The following is a 12,712-nucleotide window of genomic DNA, read 5'->3' as shown; positions in this document are numbered from 1 at the left end:
AACAGGATTAGGACCTCTCAATGTATTAGTTTAACTGTTGAGGGGTCCCAATCCTGTTTCTATTTTGGTTCGTCTTGTTTTAGCTCCGACTGACCTTGTTCATGGACACAGCAACCGAGAATAGCAAGATGATTTCGCAAGTTTTGGTTCAGTTGACACTTAAGTGTTTTTGTTACAGATTTGTAGCTCCTATTTTTTTAATCTTCTTTCTGAAAAGTAACTCCACTGATTAGTAGGATCAATAACAAACATAATAAAGTTGCTACACTTGCATTCTTGGAAGATCCATTGAAGGAACATGACAAATCTCACCAATTGATGTTTGTTTTAAAGAAAAATAGCCCGACACAATCACATTTGCATGGGCATGTCTAGGTTTTTCCTCTCAAGGAAACGCACTCATTCTCTTCTGAGTTTGAGTTCAACATGTACTGTACTATTTCCATTAGCACTATTCATTTCAGTTTTGGACACTCTAATGGCAACATTAGGTATGCTTAGCAAAACTAATCATTCTGGAATCAACACATCATATGACGATACATGGCCTTTAGTTACCTCATAGAACTTTGTACATGTTTATTGATCCAAAAAAGATGTCTTGTAAAACGTGATCTTGATGATGGCATTACCCTTTACTCTACCTTCGCACAATGTGTGATGTGTCCATGTATTTTTAGTGCGATCTTTCACTAGAGAACAATAGTAGTTGTTGTAAGTTTTTCCTAAAGTTCTGCCAAAATCATCATGTTGGAGCCACTGGTTTCTGGAAACTGTAATGGGGAAGAACCCATTTATCAATTTCAGAACCAGGATTTTTGGGTTGCATATTTTGTAATGTGTTCGATTGTTTGGAACTAGTGGAATAAAATTGCATAGCAATATTAAATTTTACATGTCTTGTGTTGCCTCGTTGACCTCTAGTTAGGTAGCAGTTCTATGTTGGTATTGAGCTGGTCAACAGAAATTGCATAGGCGTCCTGCGGCATCTACCACAACGCAAGCATAGCTGCGACCTTGGTATCTAGCCTCTTGCAAATTTTCTTAAGCTTGTAGTTTGGGTTCTTGCAATTTTTCTCCAGCTTGTAGTTTGGGTGCATGCTAGGTGTTAATTTTTGTTGGCATGTTCTTCTACCGTTTCGTCATTCTCATGGAAGAACAAATATCCAATGTCAAAAGGAAGGTATTTGTTTCCAACTAGCATTGTTGAGTGATCCACGTGAAGCAGCACCATATAACTAAGCTCTAGTTATTGTCATCAATCATGATGAACTCCATGGAAACATATTGTTTTCTACTCTTTGCAGAATTCCCCTAGTGTGAATCGACTTTAGGGCTATTGTGTTATTGCCTTATGAAAGTCACTGCTTGAATTTGCCTTGCATTTTTTTGTAAGGTATGGGAGAATTTTTTTTTTGGTAGAATGTACATGATGAGCAATTCTGGTTCATCGGTTGCACCATATGCAAATACGCATGTATTTTTTTAGGTGACCTTATCTCACTTGATCCACGTTTTGTGATTTTATCAGGAAAATGGCGAATAGGGAATCTGCTATAATCAAGGAAGGAAGAAGCTGTTTGTAAGCAACTTGGAGACGAAGTATCTGGAGACACTCAACATGTGCCAGTTTTAGTTATATAGTACCAATGCATGGGAGATATAGTTATAGTCATTACGTTGCACGAATCTGTAGAAAACAGTTTTATATTGCAAACTTTTATGGGCACACGAGGCCATGTGAGAAGTTCTTATGGCGTCTGATTTTGGTCTTGCTGATTATTCTTATTTCGTGTGATTTTACAATAAGCTATAGTGATGCATATTTCATTGTTTTCTTGTCCTGGCGTGTGAAATACTGGTTTTATAAATAAATAAACGGCAGTTTCCTTACACGAATCAGGAATTTTATGTGGGAAATGTCACCTCTCGGTACACTTTTACTTCAGTTTCATGGTCATTGGCTCACGGAGGCAAAAAGAAAAAAAAGAAATATGTGCGTAATCTGGTGTCACGTCGGTGTGTTGTAATATTACGTTACCAAGAAGGAAAGTTACCTCGGCTAGTTTGTGTCGTAATATTACGTTACCAAGAAGGAAAGTTACCTCAGCTAGTTTGCTGGTGGTTGGATCACGAAGACCATAATCTTACCTCGTCTAGTTAATTTGCTGGTGGTCGGATCACAAAGGCAAACCAATAACCTTTCCTCGTCTAGTTTGCTGGTAGTTGGCTCATGAAGGATGGTTTGAACGCTGAAAGGGCTGGGGTGAAGAATAAGAATTATTTACCCTGGGTGACGAATATATACACACACAAAAAAAGATGCGATTGCGAAATGACAGGATCATGATGAATTTGCCAGGGGCCACGACCGAAGTGGCGACCCTGAAGCAAGCGCTGTCCGAGGCTAAAGACAAAGCGGCCCAGGAGCGCACCGAGCGGGAAAAGCAAGAGGCACGGGTGGGCGAGGTGCAGCAAGAGCTGCAGGCTCTTGTGACGAAGCACGAGGTTTTGGAGTTTGACTCGAAGACGCGAGAGTCTGAGCTTGCCGCGGCCCTCGAGAGCGCGAAGAATGCCAAGGCTGAAGCCTAAAAAGCCCTCCAGGAGATTGAGGCGATGAGGAAGATAGCGGCAGGTAAGTCATTCAATATGCAAAGCAAGCATGTGCAAGTAAATTACTTGTTACTTACCCGAGTCCGGAGTTCTCCAGGTGCATTCGCAGATTTGCCCCACAGCGTGTCGGATGCTGCGGATTATTACCAGGCCGAGGAGGGAATCTCGACGGAGAAGTTGTTCTGGTCTCAGTATACTAGGAGCGAACACCCGATGCCTGTGAGCGACCAGCTGAAGCAACTGGTCGAGCTGCACAAGGCGGCCGAACAGGCCATGAAGGGCTTTACCTGGCGACTCCCTTCCCAACAGCTACTTCGGCCTGGTGAGGCGGCTTGCGGATGCCTGCCCACGGCTGGAAGTCATCAAGCGGTCCGTCTGCATCGAATGTGCACGTCGGGCTTTTACCCGTGCAAAGATGCACTGGGCCAAGATGGACGCCTAGAAGCTGGTGAAGGAGGGGCCGCTGCAGGGCAAGGAGCATCGCCACCCCGAGTTGTATTATGAGGGTGTCCTGAAGGGTGCCCGTCTTGTGGCGGACGAGTGTGCAAAGGATGTAATTTTTGAATAAACTTGCTCGTGTGATCCTGTATTATGAAAACTTGTTCATATGCGCTATGCAACACTTGTTTGAATTTAAAATATTACCTTCTGTTCGGCTGTTTATTAAATCTGAGAGATGGCTAGTCGTCAGCTTCTGCCCCCATGCCACGAGTGCTGGGGTGTTCGGGATAAACCTGAGCACTTTTTTTCCATTTTCGGGTCCTTTGAGGGAGGTGCTCAGCACAACGAACAAGGCAATCAGACTATAATGCTTGATCACTCTCACTTAGCCATAGAATTCTATAATTTTAAATTTTGGCGAAGCCCCTAGTATTCGGAAGGCCGAATTCGGGGCGCTATACACGCCTTAAGCCGGACAAAGCCGACTCCTCGCTCTAAGCGGCATAAGTCTTTAGGGACTCGAAACCTCTCGAACAGCGACCAGTCTCTCGCGTTATCATGACAGTCAGTTTTATCTTTCTCTACCAAGGTGCTTAGCCCAGCTGAACCGGGGCACAATCGCAGTATTTCTCCCAGTGCTACCTTAGCCGATATAGCGGAACGTAAGGTACCAAAACATGGGAGCCGGGCAAACCCAACTATTGATCCAAGACATGATTCGGAGCTGATGCATATAATGCTATAATTTCGGGGTGCCGCACTGTCGAAAGTGTTCGGATTTCTCACGCCGTATTATGGGGTACGCTTAAGTCCCTGGCGTATTGGCCGTACCAGAGTGTACGGGTGCTGAATATCATGAATGGACATATATATGTATAAAAAAGAGAGAATAGAGAATGCGGTAATAGTCTAGTGCTATGCATTGTTTATTCAAAAAGGTGTGTCGAAGCGGAATGATACAATTAGTGCGATAAGAAAAAAGTAGGACTGTTTGACATGTCCCCTCCAAGGGCAAGCTGAGAAATGGTATTGAAAGCAGGTATTTCACTCGTTATCAGAGACCACCTGGGAATTCCATGATGCGACGTAGCTTTCTGCCTCCTTGGTTGTTGTATCGTGTGTCCGGCAAACATACTGCCGGACGGGGTTTCCAGAGAGTAAAGTCCTGAAAGAGAGAAAAAATAATAAGGCGGGAAGCCCCTAGTGCGGTTGAGTCGCGTCTTGGGGCGTGCCGTAGTCGTGCCCCCCTCCCCACCTGTGCCCATGATATTTTCAATGCGTAATTATGTACGCGGGGCACAAATTTTTCCGTTTGGCTGGGACTGGGGTGGGAGCCGCATTGCTATGCGAGCTCGGAACGTGCCAGGCGGTCTTGCTGCCGATTACTCCGGACATGCTTGAAGGAGTCCGGGTCTTTAATCGCCGAACTGGTGGATTGCCTTAAGAGGCTGCTTTGTGCTTATGCTACGAGGGCCGCAGTGTGCTCCTCTGTGCGGAGAGAGCGCTCTATGTTTTCATTGACTGTGATGACCCCCCGAGGTTCTGGCATCTTGAGCTTGAGGTACGCATAATGCGGTACCGCATTGAATCTCGCAAATGCGGTTCGCCCGAGCAGTGCATGATAGCCACTGCGGAACGGGACTATATCGAAGATTAACTCCTCGCTTCGGAAGCTATCCGGGGATCCGAAGACCACTTCGAGCGTGATTGAGCCCGTGCAATGGGCCTCTACACCTGGTATGACGCCTTTAAAGGTTATTTTTGTGGGTTTGATCCTTGAGGTGTCTATGCCCATTTTGCGCATTGTGTCCTGATAAAGCAGGTTCAGGCTGCTGCCATCGTCCATAAGGACTCAAGTGAGGTGAAATCCGTCGATGATTGGGTCTAAGACCAGCGCGGCAAATCCGCCATGACGGATACTAGTGGGGTGGTCCCTGCGATCAAAGGTGATCGGACAGGAGGACCATGGGTTGAACTTTGGGGCGACTGGCTACAACGCATATACGTCCCTTAGCACACGCTTCCGCTCCCTCTTGGGGATGTGGGTTGCGTATATCATGTTCACCGTCCGCACTTGTGGGGGGGGGAACCTCTTCTGTCCTCCGGTGTTCGGCTGCCGGGGCTCCTCCTCGTCATTGCTATGTGACTCCTTATCTTTGTTTTCAGCATTTAACTTGCCGGCCTGCTTGAACACCCAACAATCCCTGTTGGTGTGGTTGGCTGGCTTGTCGGGGGTGCCGTGTATTTGACACGAGCGATCGAGTATATGGTCCAAACTGGACGGGTCCGGAGTGCTTCTTTTGAATGACTTTTTCCGCTGACCGGGTTTAGAGCCTTTGAATCCGGCATTGACTGCCGTATCCTCCGTATTGTCGCTATTGATGCGGCGCTTGTGTTTGTTGCGACGTGACCTGCTATTGCCATTCTTGGTATTCGAAGTATCATGGTTCTTTGATATATTATTGATGCGAGCCAGCCAGCTGTCTTCTCCCGCGCAAAAGCGGGTCATGAGTGTTGTGAGGGCTGCCATAGATTTCGGCTTTTCCTGGCCAAGGTGCCGGGCGAGCCACTCATCGCGGATGTTGTGCTTGAAAGCTGCTAGGGCCTCTGCATCCGGACAGTCGACGATTTGATTTTTCTTTGTTAGGAACCGTGTCCAGAATTGCCTGGCCGATTCCTCTGGCTGCTGAATTATGTGGCTTAAGTCATCGGCGTCTAGTGGTCGCACATAAGTGCCCTGGAAGTTGTCAAGGAATGCGGCTTCCAGATCTTCCCAACAGACAATGGCTGGCAGGCTGTTGAGCCAATGCCGAGCTGGTCCTTTGAGTTTAAGTGGGAGGTATTTGATGGCGTGTAGATCGTCACCGCGGGCCATGTGGATGTGCAGGAGGAAGTCCTCGATTCATACCGCATGATCTGTTGTGCCGTCGTATGATTCTATATTTATGGGTTTGAAACCCTCTAGGATTTGATAATCCATTACTTCGTCTGTGAAGCATAGGGGGTGTGCGGCGCCTTTGTACTGGGCTATATCGCGATGCAGCTCAATTGAATCTTGTCCGTTGTGTTCGGCCCGGCCGGACTTACTTTTACTGTATCTGGCATGATAGTTATCGTCTCGCATAGTGGCGCACCCTCGTGATCCATAGATCGATTTTGCATGTTTTGCTTTGTCCTCCAATACGTCTCGCAGGTCTAGCATGTTTCCCGTGCCTTGTCATTTTTATTTGAGTGGCGTCGGGGTGCGGGCTGAGTTTTTGGCTGAAGTGCCTCTCTGTCGCGGCCACGAGGTGGTCGGTCAGCCGCATCATATGCTGGAGATGTAGATTTGAGTGCTTCCTCCTCCAGTCGGGGTAGCAACCTATGCTTTGGGTAACTCTTAGAGGGGCGTTCGAGTTTATATTCCTCGGCCACAAGGACTTCGGTCCATCTGTCGGCTAGTAAATCTTGATCAGCTTGAAGCTGCTGTTGCTTTTTCTTAAGGCTATTTGCCGTGGCTATAAGTCGGCGCTTGAAGCGCTCTTGTTCGACGGGATCCTCAGGCACGACGAATTCGTCATCGTCGAGGCTTGCCTCGTCTTCGAAACGAGGCATGTAATCATCATCCTCCGCCTCTCCATCTGCCGCTCTCTCTGGAGGGCTGGCTTCTCCATCCTCCTGCCCTAAATCTTGCTGGAGGGGATTGTTGTCGTCTTTGACACTGTCCGTAGTACTATTATCTCCTGTGCTGGTGTCACCGCTTTTGCTTTGGCGAGACTTAGAGCGGCGTCGCTGACGTCGGTGCTTAGGTTGCTTATTGGAGGGGTCATCCTCCGCTGTCTCGTCGCCATTGCCTTCTTTGGGTATGTCCACCATGTATATATCATATGATGAGGTGGCTGTCCAGTGCCCTGTGGGCAGTGGTTCCTCTTCGTCTCCTGCATCGTCGTCCATACCGTCGATGTCTTCGGAGTCGAAGTCGAGCATGTCGGTTAAGTCGTCCACAGTGGCTACTAAGTGGGTGGTGGGTGGGCGGCGAATTTCTTCGTCATCCGCATCCCAATCCTGTCGGACATAGTTCGGCCAGGACTCTCCTGACAAGGACAGAGACCTTAATGAGTTCAGTATGTCGTCGAAGGGCGAGTGCTGAAAAATATCCGTGGAGGTAAACTCCATGATCGGCGCCCAATCGGATTCGATAGGCAGGGGCGCATGCGGTTCGGAGTCTGTGGCCGGGGAGGAATCCGGTAGTTCGGCGTCACGGCTCCTGTGAAGGGTAAGGTCGATACTCGGCTCGATCGTCGATGAGAGTGCGGCCTCCGTGGCGGGGTCTATCCACCCGTCCATGGATGGCGCAACTGGCTCCGAATTGAGGGCCGGAACGGTTGCCGGCGCGATCTCCTGGACACTGTCCGATGGTAGAGCTAAATCATGCTCATCGTGACCGTGTGGCGCACTAAGCAGGGGCTCGAATCCGTCGAAGATCAAGTCTCCGCGGATATCGGCCGTGTAGTTTAAGCTTCCAAACCTAACCTGGTGGCCAGGGGCGTAACTCTCGATCTGCGCCAGATGACCAAGCGAGTTGGCCCACAGTGCGAAGCCGCTGAATATAAAGATCTGTCCGAGAAGAAAAGTCTCATCCTGGACTGCATCGCTATCGATGATCGAAGGAGCCATCAAGCCTAACGGCGATGGCACAGAGGAACTCTCAATGAAAGCACCAATGTCGGTGTCGAAACCGGCGGATCTCGGATAGGGGGTCCCGAACTGTGCGTCTAAGGCGGATGGTAACAGGAGGCAGGGGACACGATGTTTTACCCAGATTCGGGCGCTCTTGATGGAGATAAAACCCTACGTCCTGCTTAATTATTCTTAATAATATGAGTAGTATAAGAGTTGATCTACCACGAGATTGGAGCGGCTAAACCCTAGAAGCTAGCCTATGGTATGATTGTATGTTGTCCTACGGACTAAAACCCTCCGGTTTATATAGACACTGGAGGGGTCTAAGATTACACAAGGTCGGTTATAAAGGAGGAGATATACATATCCGTATTGTCTAGCTTGCCTTCCACGCCAAGTAGAGTCCTATCCGGACACGAGACGAAATCTTCAATCTTGTATCTTCATAGTCCATCAGTCCGACCAAAGGATATAGTTCGGCTGTCCGGAGACCCCCTAATTCAGGACTCCCTCAGGCAGCTTATGGAAAAAGGCTGGGGAGGAGGTGGCTTAATTTTTAAGTTGTCAAAAGAACTGGCCCACATTATGTGTTGCATCATCCTAACCATTGATATCCATCTCTATACGTTTGGTCGTTGATCCTTGTGTTGTGTGATAATCATGCGCTTGATGTTTTTTTTATGCTCTCTTCTTTCGGCAAGATGTGTTGCACTTCGGGTTGTTAAGGTTTACAATTCAGTTTTTCCATATAAACTGGAAAAACTGGATCTTTATTTTCGACCTGGTTTCGACATAATTAAACAGACTCAATGTGAATGTTGAATGCTAGAAGTACATAAGGGAAAATAGAAATGAACATTGCAAGCCAATCAAGTAATCACTGCTCATGAATGCAACAATATCGTAACCTATACGCCAGGAAAGATGGAGCAGGGTCCTTGTACCTAAAAACATCGAAAATTAGCAGGGACATGCAGGTGCGGGGGGTACACACCTGCGGATCCTTCTGCATCCCTTGATCTGCGCCGTGATTCGAACAAATATTCCGACGGAAATTTGTTCAAAAATGAATGCAAATTCTTATCCTTCGCAATACGAGACAGTATACATGTTTATTGTAGATAGGAAGGGTGCCAGCGAGTGGGGCGCTTTATAGGATGGGTCCCATGGAACCCTTTTCAAAAAATCAAAACATATTTAAAAGTAGAAAAAATATCTACAAATACATATACATGTTCCCTAAGTAGAAGTTTCATTAAAGAATCAGTTATTTGCATGCTACATAAAAAGACAAAATAATTTGGCCCGAATACAGTAAAGCAATTTTAATCTATGCGTTAGTCTTTTCTTTGTATACGATTATCATGAATGTTTGTAGTTTTTTCTTATAAACATGATCAAAGTTTCAAAGTTTTGACTTAAGACAAATCTAATATGTGAAGTAAAATGAAACGGAGGGAGTATATCACATATGAATATAGGGTGTGGCTACGTCTCAGTCGAACCAAGTCTCAGTCAAGTGTTATAACATGTAAGAAAGAATAAAGAAACAACTAAAAAGAAAAATTGCACGTATCTCAACAATCGACTGAGACATAGCAAGACTGATGAAATATATGTTCAAGAAATATCATACATATATGCCTATGCTTATTTATTTTTCAGTTTTTTTAAGACGTAGGAAATGTATTCGATGAGAACCAAATAACGAGCTCCCTAGAGCCCGGCCACCATTGCACTCTCCGGAGTGTTAGCACGCTAAATTACACTATCGTAGGTACGTACCGGTCTCTCTTGTCGCTCATGCACATGCTGCCATCTCACCTCTGACCTCGGGATCATCATGGCCATTGGCCACTATGTCCGTCTGGTGGCCGTCAGAAAGTCAGAATATGCCGGCCGCGAGATGCCTCCATGGCATGGCCATTGCCAAGCCGGAGAACAGCGCGCTCTTCGGTACGTCCATGTGTGTGCAGGTACGTTTTGACATCTTCCTTGCGTTGCCTTGCCGTACACATGGAGCAGGAAGCAAGTACAACTGCCACATCATTCAAAACCAACGAGTGCACATGGATCGACGTACCTTCTGCTACCTCCTCTCATGCACATGCAGATACGGGCGACCTATACACCTAGCAGAGGAGTTTAAGTATACCTCTGCAGGCTAGCTAGCAGTACCATTAGCCTCTACCGTGCAAGTCCACGGCAGCTCCGGGTCATGGCGATCGCCCTGAAGAGCAAGCAGCGCAACGGCGGCGTCAGCCACTCGGCCTCGTTCCTCCTGGGGGCTCTCCTGCCCACCCTCCTGCTCCTCCTCCTCGCCTCCGATCGGGTCGGGGATCGACTGGTCGGCATATTCATATCCAGCTTGGGGAATGGATCGGCTCATCAGATGATTAGCCACGCCAACCTCTCGAGCGCGGAAAAGGTTTGCCTGCTCTGGCTTGGGTTGTGCGGCCCTGGGGTGCACCCGGGCCGGTCGATACTTCTGAAAATCTTACGAATTGATGGTAAAATTTCCAGGACATGCAGGAGGAGAGGTTCCCAGGGCTCGCGGAGCTGCTGCCAAAGGTGGCCACCGACGACGGGACGGTGATCGTAACGTCGGTGAACGAGGCGTGGGCGGCGCCGGGCTCCCTCCTCGACCTATTCCGCGAGAGCTTCAAGAACGGCGAGGGGATCGCGCACTTGCTCAACCACACCCTCATCGTCGCCGTTGACCCCGGCGCCATGTCCCACTGTGAGGCCGCGCACCCGCATTGCTACCTCCTCGAGGTCACGTCCGCCAATGTCAGCTCCGCCAACGGCTTCTTCACGGAAAGCTACCTTGAGCTCGTCTGGGCCAAGCTCTCCCTCCAGCAGCGCGTCCTCCAGCTCGGCTACAACTACCTTTTCACCGTAATGAGCCAGCTAGCTGCGTATGCATGCCTCTAAATTATCATTTTTCATTCACATTTCAACAAGTGAACCAAAATGTAATACGTTCAAATATATACACTCTGATATTATTTCACAAAAAAAAATACACTCTGATATCGTCAGTTAATGTTATGTCCATGCAGGATGTGGATGTTATGTGGTTGCGCGACCCGTTCCGGCATATCAGCCTCTACGCCGACATGGCCGTCTCCACCGACCGCTTCAATGGTGACGCGGAGGCGCTCACAAACGCACCCAACACCGGCTTCTACTACGTCAAGTCCACGAACCGGACGGTGGAAATGTTGAGGCGATGGCGCGTGGCGAGATCACGGTTCCCGCCGACCCACGATCAGGCGGTCTTCAACGAGATCAAGGCCGAGCTCGCCGCTGGAGAGTTGCACATCAAATTCATGTTCCTGGATACGGCACTCTTCGATGGCTTCTGCCAGTTCCATGGCAAGATGGACACGGTGTGCACAATGCACGCCAACTGTTGCATCGGGCTCGAGAACAAGGTGCATGACCTCAGGAACATGGCTGCCGACTGGAAAAACTACACGAGCCAGGTGACACCGCTGGAGAAGGGGAGTCACGAGTCCAGGTGGTCGTTCCCCGCCAAGTGCGAGGCATCGATGGGGCACCGCTAACTATTGGAGTATACAATCCAGAACTCGAGATGTCAAATTTAGCCGAGCCGCACGAGTACGTAGCGGATAGGGCTGGCGGTCCAATATATATTGTTCCGACTCCAGAGCGTACGACATGCAGCTATTAGAAATGCCGGTAGAGGCGGAGCCAACATTTAAGCATAGTGAGGGCAAGTGAGACGATAACCACAAAAAAGTATTGCCATATGATGTGCTCTCGGTTTGAACTTATACTGGAATGTCTACAGATTTTGCATATCAACCGAAATGAGATCGGGGCGAGCTCCATCTCCTCGGTCAGATTTTCAATTTCAAAAGTAAGGTGGTACGTTATTATTCCATCTACATTCTTGAAACCCATCAACCAAAAATAGCTAACTACACTTCCAAATCAATATTTGCTTTGTGTGATTGTATGGTACTATGGTAGTATCCAAGACAGGCTAATAGTTCCGAACTGAGACTTTGCATATTGAGGGCAAACAAAACATCAAAAAAGAGTATGTAATTCCTAACAGATATAACAAAAAATAGAATAAATAATATCTAAAGATCTAAAATTAACATTAATATGTAATGATATATGTCAGGTCTAGGGTTGACTCGCATGAACCATGCATGCTGCCATGTACGAGACTCTGATGATCAATGCGCGAGTGATGACGGGTGCGCAAAAAACGTGTTGTTGCGAAGACGAATGCGGCGACACAAGAGCTCATGGCAGCTACTGGCTATGCCCTAGTTCAACGACGACGATAAAGTCTAAATGGAAGTTGCTATGTGCGTGATGAACATGTCTTGCCCTCAGCGAGAGACAAGCTCGTCTCGCCTCGCGTAGCTACTAATGGGCCGACCCAAGTAGCTTCAAGCAGGGTTCTTTCCATCTCTTTTTATTATTTTTCTATATTTTTGAAATTTACCAACTAAATACATCACAAAACTTAATTTTACGTCAGTTTTCTTCAAAACCAAGAATTTAAAAAAATGTAAACACGGTGTAAAAAATTTGTTAGCATGGTTTAATTTTCATAGCATTATTTATAGCATTTAATTTTTGTAACATTTAAAAATGTTAATGCGTTTCAAAACAATGCACATGACATTTTTCAAACGTTTATACATGCAAAGAAAATGTTCATGTAATTCCAAAAACATTGTACCCTTAAAATAAATACACAGTACATTCTAAAAATATGTTCACACTATTCAATAATATGTTAATGATTTTTTTAAAACGTTTATTCTATGTACAAAAATGTTTGTGTAGTTAAAAATATTTTTTAACATTCAAATAAATTGTTTACACATGTACTTGAAAAATGATTAACACATACTAAATAAAGTTTAAAATGTATTTTAAAATAAAATATATATTTGATATATATTAAACGTTTATAAAAATAATGTGATGTACACCAAAAATGTAC

The 12,712-nt window shown here is 46.7% G+C and overlaps 1 protein-coding gene across 1 annotated transcript; it reads left to right on the top strand.

The window, feature by feature from the left end:
* The first annotated feature begins 9,915 nt into the window (after positions 1-9,915).
* LOC119272691 (uncharacterized protein At4g15970-like) lies at positions 9,916-11,528 on the top strand. The gene is made up of 3 exons (XM_037554120.1): positions 9,916-10,144; positions 10,240-10,614; positions 10,779-11,528. The coding sequence occupies exons 1-3, from the start codon at positions 9,935-9,937 to the stop codon at positions 11,283-11,285; spliced, it is 1,092 nt and encodes a 363-aa protein (XP_037410017.1). The 5' UTR covers positions 9,916-9,934; the 3' UTR covers positions 11,286-11,528.
* The last annotated feature ends 1,184 nt before the right edge of the window (positions 11,529-12,712 follow it).

This window comes from Triticum dicoccoides, chromosome 3A (assembly GCF_002162155.2).
Source record: "Triticum dicoccoides isolate Atlit2015 ecotype Zavitan chromosome 3A, WEW_v2.0, whole genome shotgun sequence".
Lineage (NCBI taxonomy): Eukaryota > Viridiplantae > Streptophyta > Magnoliopsida > Poales > Poaceae > Triticum > Triticum dicoccoides.
The sequence above is the reverse complement of the archived record's forward strand: the minus strand, read 5'-3'. Positions and strand labels throughout refer to the sequence as shown.

Excerpts from the sequence above, each read along its gene's own strand:
- LOC119272691 (XM_037554120.1), top strand. The coding sequence starts at position 9,935 with ATGGCGATCGCCCTGAAGAGCAAGCAGCGCAACGGCGGCGTCAGCCAC. Across the intron at positions 10,145-10,239 it reads ACCTCTCGAGCGCGGAAAAG|GACATGCAGGAGGAGAGGTT; the intron begins GTTTGCCTGCTC and ends TAAAATTTCCAG. Across the intron at positions 10,615-10,778 it reads GCTACAACTACCTTTTCACC|GATGTGGATGTTATGTGGTT; the intron begins GTAATGAGCCAG and ends ATGTCCATGCAG.